Here is an 18,135-nt window from a genome sequence, read left to right as displayed (position 1 = left end):
TTTCCACTAGATGTTGGAACATTCCTGCTGGAACTTGTTTCCATTCAGCGACAAGAGCATTAGTGAGGTCGGGCACTGATGTTGGGCGGTTAGGCCTGGCTTACAGTTGGCGTTCCATTTCATCCCAAAGGTGTTTGATGGGGTTGAGGTCAGGGCTCTGTGCAGGCCAGTCAAGTTCTTCCACACTAAACTCGAGAAAAAAAATATATATCTGTATGGACCTCGCTTTCTGCACCGGGGCATTGTCATGGAAACAGGAAAGGGCCTTCCCCAAACTGTTGCCACAAAGTTGGAAGCATAGAATCGTCTAGAATGCCATTGTATGCTGTAGCGTTAATATTTCCCTTCACTGGAGCTAAGGGGCCTAGCCCGAACCATGAAAAACAGCCCCACACCATTATTCCTCCTCCACCCAACTTTACAGTTGGCACTATGCATTCGGTCATGTAGCGTTCTCCTGGCAAACCCAAATTCGTCCGTCGGACTGCCAGACGGTGAAGCATGATTCATCACTCCAGAGAAAGCGTTTCCACTGCTCCAGAGTCTATAGGCGGCGAAGTTTACACCACTCCAGCCAATGCTTGGCATTGCTCATGGTGATCTTAGGCTTGTCTGAGGCTGCTCGGCCATGGAAACCCATTTCATGAAGCTCCCAACAAACAGTTATTGTGCGGACGTTGCTGAGCTCTTCAGTAAGGCCATTTTACTGCCAGTGTTTGTCTATGGAGATTGCATGGCCGTGTGCTCTGTTTTATACACCTGTGACCAACAGTTGTGGCTGAAATAGCCGAATCGACTAAATTGAAGGTGTGTCCACATACTTTTGTGTATATATGTAGTGTAAGTGCTAGCTACAAATCAAATGTTTTACACCTGGTAAATTGTGACAGCAAACATAAAGAACAACCACTTAGTGTAATCTTGTGGACCCCAGGAAGAGTAGCGGCTGCATTAGCAGCAGCTAATTGGGATCCTTATAGAAATGCTAAATTGCAGATGTCCTCCCTCCAGCACAGGTAGTCTCCAATGAAGACGGACATCAAACAAAGTCCATAGGCTGTACAGTTTCAATGATGGTCCTTTTCAAAGTTGTCTTAATATTTACTGTATCAGTGTGTTCAATTTCATTAAAAAAAGGTAATTGGTACTCAAGAGTTTGGAATCAAAATGTCAATAGCATGAATGAACATTTATTTCACAATAGAATTTCAGGTACATGCGATGGTGAATGCGTACTAAAAGGATTTACACCAAGTGTGATGTACCTTTCATTTTGTACTCAGAATGGAAGACCAAGGAGGATCAGGTAGGTGTTACAACAGCCAAACAACATCGAAATGTCACTATCAATCATGTTACTAGTATGCAAAAAAGAGACCCATTTCAGCATGGGATTAAACATCAAGGTAGGTATTCAGGTAAGAATCATGTGAGTTATAAATGATCAAGCAGTGCAGATATCAATTGCCGAAGTCAACTCAATCATCTTTTTCCTGCCATGGTGGGATTTACCCTCTGTCCTCCTTCTCTTCCCAACCGCTCCTTTACAGTTTGAAGGGTCTTTCACTTTCTTGGCTGGCCCATTCTCCTCCCCTTTAGTTTAAATGTACTTAAGTACATGTAAACGCATTACTTTTAGCGTGTTACTACCCACCTCTGCCTGTTTGGAACACAGACAAGAAGAGAGCATTAAAAAAAGATGGGCCCGGACCCAACCCGTACCTACGTGGCTGATGTACCTTTAACACTGACCTAGTGTAAAAATCGAATTCTAAGGTGTTGAATGCAAGTAGTCCAGTAGTTTCTCTATTTGGAAAGGATATTGATCAGTGATTGTAACCAATAGCCGTACTCTGGACTAGATAGATGTAACTATAATTTGTGGTCTGTACAAAATGATGACTTGTGGTCTGTACAAAATGATGTTTTAAAATGTTCTGTCAATTCTTAATGAGACGGCAATAGTTCTTAATTAGAAGGAGCCGACGAAATATGCTTAATATCATTCCATTCAATTGTTTCCCTGCACATAGTCCAGATTTCAGCCATCAATGAAAGATTTGACCAAATCAGTGGTTACTATTTCTCTCAGTGGTTTAATCAAGCTAGCTCAGGCTACAGCTCATCAGCAGGTTATCCATCCTACTGAAAGAGAAGAATGGATATTGGGCCAACCCAACCCAGGATTATTTGTATAGGATTAATGGGCAGTGTGTGTGCAAGGCAGTCTTACCCATATCACAATATCCCTTTGAATTATCTCTAACCCATTTATTTATCCATTGGAGGAAGTCTGTCAGCTCACCAGCTCTGACACTTAGGCATTAGGGCTGAAATTTTGGGAGAACTCCTTGGAACAGGGCTCGGACCAGGACAAGTATAAGTCGTCAGTGGATGTTTTGCCACTGGAGATTTAGATGAGGAGCAAGCCCAACTGGCCTTAATCAACTCATATGCAAAAATGTTAATAGTCAAGGGAGTTAATAGTGTGGTTTTGCTTGCTGTGTATATGTAGACCCGGAGGGGGACATATCGTCTGTGGAGGCTCAGCTGAGGCTGAAGAGAGCTCGCCTGGCAGACAACCTCAATGACAAACTGGCCCTGAGACCTGGCCCCATGGAGCTGGTGCACAAGAATATAATTCCCGTAGACTCTGCTGCCTTCAGACAGGCAGCCGCCACGACAGGTATCACTGAGTGATCGGAGGCCCTTTGCACGTAACACCTATCTGCCTGTATCTTGACGTGTGTGACTCACAATCACCGGTGTGTGATTTTTGACACGTAAACGTGTGAGTTTGGTTTTAAATTAGTTTTTGAGTTTGAAAAAGGTGTGTTTTAACTCTTTAGTGGCCTGGAAATAAGGCTATGCAGCTGCGGTGAAAAACTAACCGATGGACCTAGACTAAACATAGTAAACATGTTTAAAGGCAAAGTGCAGTCAAAACCGTGATTTCCTGTGTTGTGTATATACGCTGAGTATACAAAATATTAAGGACACCTTCGTAATATTGAGCTGCTCCCCCCCCCCCCCCCCTCCTCAGAACAGACTCAATTCGTTGGGACATGGACTCTACAAGGTGTCGAAAGCGTTCCACAGGGCTGCTGGTCCATGTTGACTCCAATGCTTCCCACAGTTGTGTCAAGTTAGCTGGATGTCCTTTGGGTGGTGGACCATGCTTTATACACACAGGAAAGTGTTGAGCGTGGAAAACCCAGCAGCGTTGCAGTATTTGACTCAAACCGTTGCTCCTGGCACCTCCTACCATACCCTGTTCAAAGACACTTAAATATTTTGTCTTCCCCATTCACCCTCTAAATGGCACACACACACAATCCATGTCTTAATTGTCTCAAGGCTTTAAAATCCTTATTGAACCTGTCTCCTCCCCTTCATTTACACTGATTGAAGTGGATTTACCAAGTGACATCAATACGGTATAATAGCTTTCACTTGATTTACCTGGTCAGTCTGTCATGGAACGAGCAGGTGTCCTTAACGTTTTGTACACTCTGTGATTATTTCACATTACGAGGTTGGAATAATACTGTGAAATTGTGAAAATGGTGATAATGACGTTTTAGTGTAAGAGCTGTTTGAATAGACCGCCTGAAATGTAAGTGTGTTTTGGCTGGAGGGAGTTTTGGCCTGCCTGGCGACATCACCAGGCGATATAAGTTATTGGTAACACTTTACTTGACACCCATGTCATCACCTTATGACATGGTCACAACCTGTCATAATATGGTCAAAACACTGTCATGACACACATTCAGACCTGTTGTGACATATTGTATATTACATTATTTTATGTCTGGCTACTTGTCAACAGTATGTTTATTTTATATTTTCTGAAATTTAACATATTAAAGGATCATTGGAATTGCGCACACATTGATGTCATACCTACACCTTCTCCAACGCTCTGTTGCTGATGACTGGAATGAATGCTGGAGCAGATTTCAGGAGCAGGACAAAGCATGAGGAGCAAGAGTGCATTGTCTTAGTCCAAGTAAAGTGACACAGGATGGTCATAATGCTTCATGACAGTGTCATAACGTGTATTTTCTACAAGTGATTGAAAATGTGAGGAGAAAAAAAACACGACTGTAAAGAATTCCTTGCAACAACAACAAAGGAATTAAGAAGCAAACTTTCAAATGAAAGGACATTTCTTGGCAGGGAAAAAAACACATTTGAATAAATGTGGTTTGACACTCTTATGTAGGTGTCATAACCAGACCAAAAAATAACGGAATATAAGTCACAACAGGTGTAAATATATGGGTCATGACAGTGTTATGACCATATTATGACAAGTTCTGACAAGTTAACGTTTGAAAAGTTAATCGACCAATAACAAATTGAGTTTCAAACCTCTGCCAATAACAGCTAGTTTTCAGGTTACATATCCCTCCCATTAGGCTGGTCCAATTAGGCCCTCACTTCCAGACAGTCCTAGAAAAATGTTTGCTGGACAAATTGCTCTTTGTTTCTTTTTGACCATTTTAATTTAAATAAAGATTATATAGCAGTTAGGTACTTAATTGTTACCCAGAAATGATTTGATATTGATACACTGAACAAAAATATATATAAAACATTTAAAAAAATATATAAATAAATATATATATATAAAATATAAAATATAATGCAACATGCAACAATGTCAAAGGTTTTACTGAGTTACAGTTTATATCAGGAAATCAGTCAATTTAAATAAATAAATGAGTGCCTAATCTATGGATTTCACATAACTGGGAATACAGCTGTGTGTAACGATCGTCGTATGAAGGAGTGGATCAAAACGCAGCGTGGTAAGTGTTCATGATAAATTTCATACTTAAAACACTCAAACAAAAATAACAAATAGGGAAAACCGAAACAGTCCTGTCAGGTGAAGACACTAAACAGAAAACAACTACCCACAAAACCCAAACGAAAAAGGACAACTTATATATGATCCCCAATCAAAGACAACGATAGACAGCTGCCTCTGTTTGGAACCACACCAACATAGAAATAAAGAAACTAGAATGCCCACCCTAGTCACACCCTGGCCTAACCAAAAGAGAATAAAAACCTCTCTACGGCCAGGGCGTGACAGTACCCCTCTAAAGGGGAGGGTCCGGGTGGGCATCCCTTTACGGCGGCGGCTCTGGAGCGGGACGTAGACCCCCCTCCGCCCGCAGATCCCTCCACTTTGGTGGCGGCCCTGGTGCATGGACCTTCACTGGAGGAACCGGGCCACAGATCATCGCCGGAGGAACCAGACCACCGATCATCATCGGAGGCTCCGGACTGGGGACCGTCGCCATAGGCTCCGGTCTAGGGATCGGCTCCGGAGGCTCCGGACTGGGGACCGTCGCCGCAGGATCCGGACTGTGGACCGTCGCCACAGGCTCCAGTCTAGGGATCGGCTCCTGAGGCTCCGGACTGGGGACCGTCGCCGCAGGATCCGGACTGGGCACTGTCGCCACAGGCTCCGGACTAGGGATCGGCTCCAGAGGCTCCGGACTGGGGACCGGCTCCGGAGGCTCCGGACTGGGGCCCGGCTCCGGACTGGGGCCCGGCTCCGGACTGGGGCCCTTCGCTGGAGGCTCCGGACTGGGGCCCGGCTCCAGAGGCTCCGGACTGGGGTCCGGCTCCAGAGGCTCCGGACTGGGGACCGACTCCAGAGGCTCCGGACTGGGGACCGGCTCCGGACTGTGGCCCGTCGTTGGAGGCTCCGGACTGTGAAACGGCGCCGGAAGCTCTGGACTGGGAACTGTCTCCGGAAGCTCTGGACTGTGGAGGCACACTGGAAGCTTGATGCGTGGGACCGGTACCGGTGGCACCGGGCTGATGAAACGCACCTCAGGGTGAGTGCGGAGAGGAAGCACAGGACATACTGGACTGTGGAGGCGTACTGGAGGTCTAATGTGTGGGACTGGTACAGGTGGCACCAGGCTGAATACACGCACCTCAGGGCGAGTGCGAGAAGGAGGCACAGGACGTACTGGACTGTGGAGGCGCACTGGCGGTCTGGAGCGTAGAGCTGGCACAACCCGTCCTGGCTGGATGTTTATTTTCACCCTGCAAATGCGGGGCGCTGGCACAGGACGCACTGGGCTGTGCAGACGCATCGGAGACACAGTGCGCAGAGCCGGCGCAGGATATCCTGGTCCAAGGAGGTGTACTGGAGCCACACCATAGAAATAAATAAACTAGAATGCCCACCCTAGTCACACCCTGGCCTAACCAAAATAGAGAATAAAAACCTTTCTATGGCCAGGGCGTGACACTATACATCTGTTGGTCACCTTAAAAAAAAGTAGGGTTGTAGATCAGAAAACCATTCAAATTGCCATTGACAAAAATGTAATTGTGTTTGTTGTTTGTAGCTTATGCCTGCCCATACCATAACCCCATCCACACCATGGGGCACTCTGTTCACAACGTTGACATCAGCAAACCACTCACTCACACGATGCAATACAGCTGTCTGCTATCTGCCAGGTACAGTTGAAACCGGGATTCATCTGTGAAGAGCACACTTCTCCATCGAAGGTGAGCATTTCCCCACTGAAGTTGGTTCTGATGCCGAACTGCAGTCAGATCAAGACCATGGTGAGGACGACGATCATGCAGAGGAGCTTCCCTGAGACGGTTTCTGACAGTTTGTGCAGAAATTCTTTGGTTGTGCAAACCCACAGTTTCATCAGCAGTTATCTGGGTGGCTGGTGAAGAAGCCGGATGTGGAGGTCCTGGGCTGGCATGGCTACATGTCCTGGGCTGGCTTAGTTACATGTGGTTGTGAGGCTGGTTGGACGTACTGCCAAATTCTTTAAAACAACGTTGGAGGCGGTTTATAGAAGATAAATAACTAAATTAACAATCAACTCGGGCAACAGCTCTGGTGGTTATTCCTGAAGTCAGCACGCTCCCTCAAAACTTTAGACATCTGCGGCATTGTGTTGTTTGACAAAACTGCACATTTTAGAGTGACCTTTTATTGTCATCGGCACAAGGTGCACCTGTGTAATAATCATGCTGTTTAATCAGCTTCTTGATGTTCCACACCTGTCAGGTGGATGAATTATTTTGGCAAAGGAAAAATGATCGGTAAAATGTGGGATATAAACAAATTTGTGCACAACATTTGAGAAAAATAAGCATTTTGTCGATATGGAAAATTTCAGGGGTCTTTTATTTCAGCTTATGAAACATGGGACCAACACCTTACATGTTGCGTTTATATTTTTGTTCAGTATTAAAAAACGGCTGGATTGGGCCTTTTAAGTTTACTGTGAACCACAAGCAACCGAGAGCATGCATTGAATTGCATGCAGTTCAGCTCTCTGTAGAGTTGGTGGTATATTTTGCAACATCATAGCTTCCCTATTGAAATGATGTGGCAACCATAGAACACTATAAAAGCATACTATTTCCTAAACTGGCCAGAAAACCCATTCTGGAAATGGATAAGGATCCCTTAACCTTGGGCATCCTACTGGGACATATTGAAATGTTTCTCTTACATCCAAGTATGTTAGTCCTCCCCTTTATATCATGCCTTGGTTTTTGTATACGCTGGTTTTCTGTTTTCCTCCTCGGGCTCTTCAGTAAACATATTGCGTAAGGTCAACACGGGGCTGAAGCGGCGAGGTTTACTCTACCTCCCTATGAACAGGGAGGATGCTTATTGAGACAAACAGCAGCTGTATTTGGGTCCACCCTTCTCTCAAGAGAAGTGTGTGTGTGTGTGTATGTGTGTCCCTCCCCCACTTCTCTGATTTATATGGCTCCAGTGAGTCACCTATGAAGGTATCTGATTGGACAAGGCTGTTGTTCAGCTGTCTGCCACCTCCCCTTCACCCCTCTCACACACACACAAACCTTATATATCACGGAGACCCCCACCCGCTCCATCCTGCAATGCGATGACCTCTTCCATTTCTTTATCATCTTTGACAAAATATTAGACCTCTGACATCCAGTTGCAGTCCTTGCTGACAGAGAGATGTTATGTGGAGGAACTCAGGATGTGGTTAGTTTGAGACGATCATGCATCAGAACATAATAATAGCCCAGTAACAACTTGTTCTGTCCCCATGCTAGTGTCCTTTCTGTGACCGAGTGGGACTAAAGTAGACAGCCCTACCCAGTCAGGTGGTCCTGAACCTGTGTGTGTGTGTGTGTGTGTGTGTGTGTGTGTGTGTGTGTGTGTGTGTGTGTGTGTGTGTGTGTGTGTGCGTGCGTGCGTGCGTGCGTGCGTGCGTGCGTGCGTGAGGAAGGGAGGGAGGGAGAGAGAGCACAAAGAGAGTGCAGAGTGAGTGCAGAGTGAGTGAGTTCAATACCAACAGGTGGTAGGAAATAACACCCAGGCCTGTGCCGCTGTGTGTGTGCAGGCCCAGCGTGCCACAGAGCAGGGCTGATGGTGTGATTGAAACCAGGGTCTGCTCTTGGCAGGTCACATGTTCTCATTCTAAAAGAGAGTCACAGGCACGCGCACACACACACACACATTACCACTCCTCCCCTCTCCTGGCTCTGTCCCTTTGTTAACCTCAGGCTCTGCTCCTCCAGATAACATAGTCTCTAACAGCTAAACCAATCAAGGCTCTGTTCACTATCACTTCAGCCAATCAGCCAAGTGGCCATGTCAATCTCTGCCCACTGCAGAGTAGCACCTCAGGGCTAAGTGTTTCACTAGGTGACAGTGACAGAAGGGCAGTGTGTGAATACTGATGTTATACAATGGAACGGATATGGACTGCGTTGTACAGAGCAATGTGCAGTGGTGTCGCACGTAGGCAGTTCTCAGACAGCCACATACTAGCTACATACACACATTCACATCTCTCTCAGTAATACACAACCCTGCAAAAGTCCAATGAATGTTATGTTTGAACCTCTGGAAATATTTAAAGATATGAACAGACTTACGTCTCAAAATCCTTCAATTCTAAACCCTCTTTGCCAGTATCTTGTGGTGTGTCAGGTTTCAGTCCTCTGTCTCTCTGCGTGTGGTTAAACTGCCTCCTGTGTGGTTCTCTGTAGTGAACCACATCAAGTTCTCATCCCCTCCCTCTCTCCTCCCTTCTCTCTCTCTCTCTCTCCTCTCTCTCTCTCTCTCCTCTCTCTCTCTCTCTCCTCTCTCTCTCTCTCACTCTCTCTCTCTCTCTCTCTCTCTCTCTCTCCTCTCTCCTACCTTCTCACTCTCTCTCTCCTCTCTCCTCCCTTCTCTCTCTCTCTTCTCTCTCTCTCTCTCCTCTCTCACTCTCTCTCTCTCTCTCTCTCCAGTGAACCATGGGAAGTTTCCTAAGCAGGAGGATTCGTATGCGTTCGAGGAGGACAGCAGCAGTGACAGTCTGTCTCCAGAGCAACACCACAGTGACGAGTCCCAGGGGTCCGCATGCCCCTCCTCTGAGGCCATGGGCAGCACCCCCTCCTCCTCCTCATCACCAGCCCTCACTAGCCCTAAACAGGTAATACTCCTCCTCCTCCTTACCTCTCGCCTTACCCAAATAGGTCCATCGTCCTCTCATTTCCTCTCCATCACCACTTCCCTCTTCTCCTCCTCCTTACCTCTCGCCTTACCCAAATAGGTCCATCGTCCTCTCATTTCCCCTCCATTACCACTTCCCTCTTCTCCTCCTCCTCCTTACCTCTCGCCTTACCCAAACAGGTCCATTGTCCTCTCATTTCCCCCCCATCACCACTTCCCTCTTCTCCTCCTCCTCCTCCTTCTTGATAATGTATCATAACATAAACTATCCTCCATGAATAAACACACTAGGAACAATAGGTGCACCAAAGTCTGCCCTATGCGTTCACAAACATACCCCAGTCAGTTATGCGGTAATGAGTCAATTCAAGCAGGGAGCTAGGTGAAGTCTGCCATCTTGTGGTGGCTGGGAGAAGTACAGTGTCCTCCCCTGGGTTCTCTTGTGACCGTTGGAACATGTGTGACTGCTCTTTGGCACGTGTCACATTCCTCTATGCCAGTCTGTCTGTCTCACACAGACACAGTATGCTGAAGGCTACTGCTTCCTGTGTTTTATCATCTCAGCGACTTCCTGCATTCTGCACCACTCTCCCCCCACCGTGTGGACAGAGATGATGACATCATTCCCAACGGTCACTGGAAGCTTCTGCCATAAACTGTTTTTATTTTAAGTGTTTACCCAAAGTCAGCTTGGGCTTAGTACCTAATTCCTATTTTCAAATGATTTAATTTACATGTTTTATATAAACCAATACATTTTCTTTGAATTCATCTTATTGTTTTATGGTGGGCCAACCACTGAATGTAGTTAACATTTCCTGTATTCATGTCTTCCTACTGACTCCCTGTCTGCATTTGTGTTCCAGGGGTGTCAGAACAGGGACCCGTCTGATCAGAGCAAGGAAGATGGCTTGTCTGCGGCTAACAATGGGCTGTCTGCCACCCCACCCATACCTGTCCCTGCCATAGTCAAGGTAGGAACAAACACTTTCCTGTCGTACTGACCTCTTCATAGCCAAGATGATGCATCCCATTAGAAAACTTCAACTTGTATTGCGTATATTGTATGTTCTCACTATTTATCCCATTGATTCTACAGTCCAAGACATCGGACAAAAACCGCCACAAGAAGCCCAAAGACGTGAAGCCCAAGGTGAAGAAGCTGAAGTACCACCAGTACATCCCTCCGGACCAGAAGCCCGAGAAGTCTCCCCCTCCCATGGACTCAGCCTACGCCAGGCTACTGCAGCAACAACAGCTCTTCCTACAGCTGCAGATCCTCAGCCAGCAGAAACACGCACACACACACTCCCAGCATACACACTCCCAACACACACAGGCCCATGCACATCAACGGCAGCCTAGTTTCAGCTACCAGCCCCTGCACCAGCCAGTCCAAGCCCAAAAGTGAGTACCCTGGATGGGGAGATGGTCTAACTCTAACCCCATGTCTCAAATCTGACCTTCAATGTATGACCTTCAATGTACATTCTGTACTACAGTACATTCTGTACATTCTGTACATTGAAGGTCAGATCTGAGACGTGGGGTTAGAGTTAGACCATGAATGTTGAATGTTCCATAATATTGTAATTTTTTTATCTTTATCTCACGAAAATCGAATGTTTTCCTATCTTTAGACAATCCAGTGAGCAGCTGACAGTGGGTAGCTCCAGTGTTACTACTAACATGATCAACAGCAGCTCGTCGTCTCCAGTTAAGACCACATACTCTGGTCAAACCAGCATCTCACCAGTCAAACCTGGTCCTCTGCCACCTAACCTGGATGACCTGAAGGTAGGTACTCTGTCCATAAAGCGAGGGATATATTCTTTATTACGGGTTGGAAAAAGAACTCATATACTGTAAGTGTACGATTTTCAAAATGCAAGCATCGAATGTCTTTCCTCTACCCCTCTATCCGTCGCTATATCTCTCTCTCCCTTCATCTTACAGGTGTCAGAGCTCAGGCAGCAGCTTCGTATCCGGGGCATGCCCATCTCAGGCACCAAGACAGCCCTCATTGAGAGACTCCGCCCCTTTAAGGACCCCACCTCAAGCCCCTCGCATTCAGGCTCCAATGACATCACCACGGTCACCTTCCCTGTCACCCCCACGGGGTCCCTGTCCTCCTACCAGTCCCCCTCCTCCTCCAGCGCCCTCTCCCAGGGGGGATATTACCCTTACCCCAGCACCTCCTCCACCCCACCCATCTCCCCCGCTTCCTCAGACCTCTCCCGTAGCGGCTCGCTCCCAGACAGCTTCAGCGACGTGCCCATGTCCTCTCCTCCACAGTTTGGCCTCCAGCCGTCCCCGGCCCAGCTCAGCTCTGAAGAAGGCCTGGGGGGAGGGGGTCTGAGTGGGGCAGGACTACGGGGAGGTGAAGGTGGAGGGATGGAGGGTCTGGAGGCAGAGAAGGATAAGATGTTGGTGGAGAAACAAAAAGTGATCGAGGAGCTGACGTGGAAGCTGCACCAGGAACAGAGACAGGTGGGTAAACGCACTGTTCAACTCAATAAAATGTTATTGTCCTTAAAGGGCCATTCAAGGCTAAGCTTACCTACTGTTAACACCTTGTTTCACAATAGGTGGAGGAGCTCAAGATGCAGCTGCACAAGAGGAAGCGTTGCCATGGCGCCACACATGAGGGTGTCCCGGCTCCGTCCCAGCCCCACCACCTGCACCTGCAGCAATCCCCCTCGCTGATGGGGCAGCACTTCTTTGGAGTGACTGTCAAACAGGAGCCCATGTCCCTCTCCTCCAGCTGCCCCCTCTCTTCCCCCAAGCACCTCAAGAGTCCTCCAGGAAGCTGCATGGAGGGGATGGGCCACTGCGGTGCCTCTCTGACCAATATGGGGGGCCCTGGTGGGCAACGATGCCTGGACTCAGTCCCCTCCTCTGGAAGTCCCTCTGGCATGTCTGCCTTCCTCAGCCCCCAGTGCTCTCCTCAAGACTCGCCCATCGCCAAGACCTCCAGCAGCTCCCAGCCTTCCTCCCCCAACAACCCCTACCTGCTGTCACCGCCGCTGGGCAGAGACGGGTGTAGCCACTCCCTCAACCAGACCAGCACCAGGCCCCGCAACATGCAGGTAGGCCTAAGGCAGAGCGCTTGTTATGAGTCTTTCCAAGAGACAATGGTCTACATGTACTTTATATGTTGGCTCTAAAATGTTCTTTATATTGTGTCCGTTGTAACTCTGTTCACATGACTATTGATTGATAGCTTGGTGGTCATGAGAATTATGTATTCCCTCCTAACAGATTCAGCAGAAGAATGGAGGACAGGCTGTGAACTGCTCCTATCCCTCTGACCAGAGACGTCTTCAGTCAGTGTTCCCCAACTCGACCGACAACGGCCTGATCCACAGGGTCAACACTAAGGCTAAGAACCCAAACATGCAGCAGAAGGCAAGAGCTATTATTCTGTCTAAACTTGGTCTGTAGCGGTTGAACATGGTTGTGTCACATGACTGGGTATCCACCATCACATTCACTTAACCATTTTTCTGCTTTCCATTCATTTGTTGCTTCTCTCTAAAACTTCCATCATGAGGTTCATGGTACTACTCTTCACAACTTAGCAGTTCGGATTCAAGCAGATCTCTCCGATGAGCTAGCTAGCTCATTTCACAAGAACTCCACAGCCCAAACTTCTTTTTTTTAAGCATCTTGTTTTTATCAGGATGCATAGAGGTTTTCTTACATATAAGTTACCACACTATACTAAAATCCTAGCTCCATTTTCTTATCAGTAATACAACTTTTTCGCCTATTTTTTCATATAGATGGCAATATTGCCCTCTCCCCGGCACGTTGGCCAAAAGTGCCCAGTCTCAACCCCGGCCTTCTGTAGCTCAGATTCAACTGCATTCGACTCTAGACAGCCCCCTTGCTATGAGGATGCAGTCAAGCAGGTAAACTAAATTATACACCCGAACTCTGCTCCTGATCATGGCCAGCCAACTCAATTTGTTTCATTGTTGTAACCTCTGTGGTGTCGCTTCGATTCCCGCCTTCTATCTAACTTCCTTCCTTCTCTCTCTCTTTCTCTCTCTCTCTCTCTCTCTCACCTGCTTTGCACCTCTTTGTTCATCCATCCATTGCTTTATCCATCACACTTTTTGCACCCTTGACCAAGTTTGACCGGGTTTCTTCAGAGCTGACTGCTTTGTGGTTGTGTCATTTTGAGTTGTGGTTGCCCCAAGTGCCTTATAGAACATTGTAAAAAATATATCAATATCATAATGTTAAAACCTTCATCATGAAACATTATCATTGATAGCATTAAAAATCCCCAACATGGTGCTAAAACTGGGGACATGTCTTTCAGATGTGTATTTTTTTTACAAGGTGTTGATAAAGTACGAATGTATTGTTAATCACATTCTTATTTTTGTTTTTTAGCAACTGACTAGGAGTCAGCAGATGGATGAGCTTTTGGATGTGCTCATAGAGAGTGGAGGTGAGTGAACTGATTCCCGAATCAGTCTCAATGTGTGTGATGTATATAATGTGTAGTCTTAGAAATTGGAAGGTGATATAGCTGTCAGTGCATGTTGTGGCCATGGTTATGAATGAGCAATGGCTTTGTAACTGCAAGCAATTTAGTTTCAATCCCCTACATAAGGTACTAGTCAGTTTGCCTCCCTACATACCATCCATCACCGCTTAGTTACGTAACTCCAGATTTCCCTCTTACATGGGTATTAAATCACACTCTGTGCTGTGACTCCCCCTCCCCCCATCCTCTTCTCTTCAAGAGATGCCAGCTAACGCCAGAGAAGAGAGGGAGAGGTCCTCTGTAACCAAAGTTGTGCCTCACATTACAGTTTCCCCTGGAACCACCTGCCTCGCCGTCCCAAAGTTCAACCAAAGACACTACGAACACCTGCCCCCCTCCCAGCTCAACTATGACCACACAGCCAATCACATTGCAGACAGCCACCTGGAGAACCTGCTGGGAAGCCCCCTAGGCCGAGGGGGCGAGGTCGCCCTTCTCAAGATGGCTGCCGAGGAAGCAGGGGAGGGGGAGGAGAGGGGTGATGGACCTGAAGGCTACCCCAGCACCAATCACCACCACCACCACCCTCACCAACACCCCCACCAGGACAAACTTCTCCCCAACAGGGACCTGATGGAAACGCCAACGCCTCTATCTGCCATCCACCCCATCAACGCCAAAGTGTCATCCGTGGCCGAGGCACAGGGGATGGTCGGCATGACGTTCAGCGAGTCGCCGTGGGAGACGATGGAATGGCTGGACCTGACGCCCCCAAGCTCGGCTACGGGGTTCAACTCCGTCCCGGCCGCCGGGCCAAGCATTTTCAACACAGAGTTCCTGGATGTCACAGACATCAGCCTGAATACAGCCATGGACCTTCATCTAGAGCACTGGTGAAACACCAGAGACTGGCTATGGAGCAGCTAGCCACTATCAGCTATCCACTAGCTGGCTAGGTACCTACAAAAAAAAAAACACAGCAGACGACTAGCTAGCTACTAGCTAGCTACCTAGAAAACACGAGACTATAGTGTCTAGCTAGCTCCCCAAAAGACAAAGGAGACTAGCTAGCAACTAGCATCCAGCTAGCAAAAAAATTGCTGGGTTAGATACTGACCAGAGACACTGACCAGCAACTAAAAACACACAGCAGGAGACCAGCTGAAGATATCACACCAAATTCGCCTTGGTCCCAAAACCGGTTCCAGATAACCTTACAATGGAATTTTAAGTGCAACGATTTACCAAAGAACACAAGTAGAATCACACAGAAATGCCATATAGTTTGTTGATAACGAGCATTGAAACATTTTTTTTTTTTTTTTTTACATGATCTTTGTCTTCTTGGACAATGATGCGCACAACTACCGAAGCAGTATGACTCTGGATAGATCCATGACGGATGTTCATTAAATGAATGCTATGGACGAAAAAAATATTCCAACGTTGCCTTATGAGAAGTCTATAGGATTTATGCAAGTAGTTTCTTACAGTTGTAAGTCCTATGCCGCCTAGACTTGAAGACGCATATTTCGACAATCAATGTATTATTTGTGAAGAGAGTGTCTATGTTTGTATTACTGGAAACCAAAAGAAGACAATCTTAATTGGATGAAATCGAATGCCAAATTTGTAAATATTATATGGTTACTGACAGAGGCAAGTTTAGGTCTGCATAATTGTCAGTGGTGTGGGAGAGAACACGTTAGAAACTATCACAAAGTCATATTTATCATTTTAGTATGTAGTTTGATATTTTCAATGTAAATGTTTAATATCTCACATTTTGCGCCTTGATTATTAGCCTAGAAGATTGTCACACTTTGCTTAAGCCTAGAATTGATTTGCAGGGAAAGCATTTAGTTTGCCATTTCATGCAAGTGCTCGCGTAGGTTTCTTCTCACGCTGAACTGGCATATTTATTCACAATATTATATTAAGATTAATACTTAGCTTTAGTCTGAAAACCCATTTGTCACAGTTTCGATAAAAGGGGCAGTGTCTTCAGATGCAGTAATGCATGGATTGTAGGAAGAGACAGCAATATTTCACTCAGTTTGTGCCTTAAATACTTCACAATAAGAATCTCTTGGCATTTCAAAAATGAAGCATTTCCTGACTATGTCCCCTCACACCAAACAATGTAGCCATTACTTGGGCCACACAAAAAGCATTTACAATAATTCAAGACCTGGTACTCTACAGTGCATGGTTCACCCCTTTTATCACACTGCTTTGATAAATCATATTACATTTTTAGTGCAAGGCTCCAGCTTTTTAGTCACAGCCAGGAAGTCTGAAGTATGGCAAGAAAATCAGTCTAAATTTCATCTCTATTTTTTTCTTTTCGTTATCTACAATAAATTGTTTTGTATTTGAGCTTTGGAAAATTCACCAGTTTATATATTAGTGAGCATCACTTAGTTATTTATTTTTTCATTTTTTATTTTATTTATACGTTGATAGAGTATATTTATTTTTGACATTCCTTTATGATAAAAATGGGATTCTTGATTTACAAACTCGTATGCCGCTGTTTTGATCTTGCATTGTTCTTCCCAAAACGTTGAAAAAAGATGCCTGTTTGAAATGGTATATGAATTGAACCAAATCATTTACAAAGAAAAATATATTTTCTAAAAACAGTGTTATCAGTTTTCCATGGAGAACCAACACGATATAAAAAGTACTGCATATATGCAGAGTAAATATCCATTCTTACCAGCACTTGTGAATATCAAAATGTAATATATACAGAGTTTTGACTATCCTGTGAATCTAGCAGAGAATAATCTGTGTTCGATATGTTACATAAAGTACGTGTAACCTTTCTACAAACGTGGTACTAAAGCCACCATTACACGCTGCAGAGGTTTGGGGTAGGATCTGTACAATGACTTTTGAATCCGGAAGGAAAAACATGTTGAAAATACAAGTTTACTGAAATGTATTCATGAAAACTGTGAATATAGCTCAAATAACTACCCATCTGCAATAGATGTATATGACGTCTATGGCTAAACTAAATGGGACCGTTCTTGTAAGGACACAAATTGAGACATTAGAACAAGTAAGCATAACTATGGGTATGATTTGAATCATGTGACTACCAGATTGACTGAGATTTTGTGATGACACTGAAATGGGGAAGAACTTTCAAAACATTAACTCAGACTTAGTCTAGCCATCTGTCAGATTCGGTTCAGTTTTATTGTTATTCTGACCAAAGTGGGGTCATTTCCCTCAAATGCTCTTTAAAAATATGTGTTTTTAGTAGAAGACCCTTATTCTCTGTTACTTCTGAAGTAAGCCTTGGCACCCTTGTGTATAGGTTTTCTGTGGTTGCAACCACCCATGTTGTCACCCCAGATGAGTCAAGCCATGCGTTTTTTTTTTTACATACATACATACCACACACACACACACACACACACACACACACACACACACACACGAGTATACAAAACATTAACACCTGCTCTTTCCCTGACAGACTGACCAGGTGAATCCAGGTGGAAGATATGATCCCTTATAGATGTCACTTGTTCAGTGTAGATGAAGGGAAGAAAACAGGTTAAGCCCTGAGACATGGATTGTGTGTGTGTGCCATTCATAAGGGGAATGGGCAAGACAAAAGATTTAAGTGCCTTTGAACGGGGTATGTGCCAGGCGCACCGGTTTGTGTCAAGAACTGCAACCACGCTGGGTTTTTCACACTCAACAGTTTCCCATGTGTATCAAGAATGGTCCACACCACCCAAAGGACATCCAGCCAACTTGACACAACTGTGATAAGCATTGGAGTCAACATCCCTGTGAAACACTTGACACCTTGTAAAAACAAATAACCAATACAAGCACAGAAGACAATACATGCTCCCTATGTCCTCACTCGGCCATTGAGCATTTCCAACATTGATGCCAGGTAATGTGCCCCTACAGCAGCTTTACCTATGTCTAGGGGTGATTTTCCTTTCTCTTTTTTTATTTTATTTTTTTAAATCAATTTTTTTTTTTACATCTGACAAAAAGCTTCCTTATTGCTTGGCCACTGAACAGCTTTACCATGTAAACCAATGTGTCCACACCACTGCATTGTTGTAGAAGAGAAAGCAATAAACTGAAACACCAATAATCAACGTTT

At 45.6% G+C, this 18,135-nt stretch overlaps 2 protein-coding genes across 9 annotated transcripts in view; one reads left to right on the top strand and one right to left on the bottom strand.

Annotated features, from left to right (window-relative positions):
- The window catches only part of myocd (myocardin), a 140,301-nt gene extending 122,175 nt beyond the window's left edge, over window positions 1-18,126 (top strand). For 2 of the 8 annotated variants that reach the window (XM_036955692.2, XM_090212233.1), the window contains 10 exons: window positions 9,286-9,470; window positions 10,357-10,464; window positions 10,590-10,897; window positions 11,131-11,287; window positions 11,447-11,980; window positions 12,079-12,579; window positions 12,752-12,898; window positions 13,276-13,404; window positions 13,895-13,952; window positions 14,320-18,126. In XM_036955692.2, the coding sequence (XP_036811587.2) occupies window positions 9,286-9,470; window positions 10,357-10,464; window positions 10,590-10,897; window positions 11,131-11,287; window positions 11,447-11,980; window positions 12,079-12,579; window positions 12,752-12,898; window positions 13,276-13,404; window positions 13,895-13,952; window positions 14,320-14,888 (2,696 nt within the window). In that variant the 3' untranslated portion in view covers window positions 14,889-18,126. Of the gene's footprint in view, window positions 1-9,285; window positions 9,471-10,356; window positions 10,465-10,589; window positions 10,898-11,130; window positions 11,288-11,446; window positions 11,981-12,078; window positions 12,580-12,751; window positions 12,899-13,275; window positions 13,405-13,894; window positions 13,953-14,250 lie in introns of all 8 variants that reach the window. The other 6 variants (XM_036955691.2, XM_036955693.2, XM_036955694.2 and 3 more) reach the window with 3 other exon arrangements.
- Window positions 4,953-8,130, bottom strand: LOC149974395 (uncharacterized). Its single transcript, XM_090212237.1, has one exon. It carries the CDS (start codon window positions 6,123-6,125, stop codon window positions 5,145-5,147), a length of 981 nt encoding a protein of 326 aa, XP_090068363.1. The 5' UTR covers window positions 6,126-8,130; the 3' UTR covers window positions 4,953-5,144.
- Window positions 18,127-18,135: the final 9 nt, after the last annotated feature.

Source organism: Oncorhynchus mykiss, chromosome 20 (genome assembly GCF_057628025.1).
Source record: "Oncorhynchus mykiss isolate SJ-2025 chromosome 20, ASM5762802v1, whole genome shotgun sequence".
In the NCBI taxonomy this organism is placed as follows: Eukaryota; Metazoa; Chordata; class Actinopteri; order Salmoniformes; family Salmonidae; genus Oncorhynchus; species Oncorhynchus mykiss.
The sequence above is the reverse complement of the archived record's forward strand: the minus strand, read 5'-3'. Positions and strand labels throughout refer to the sequence as shown.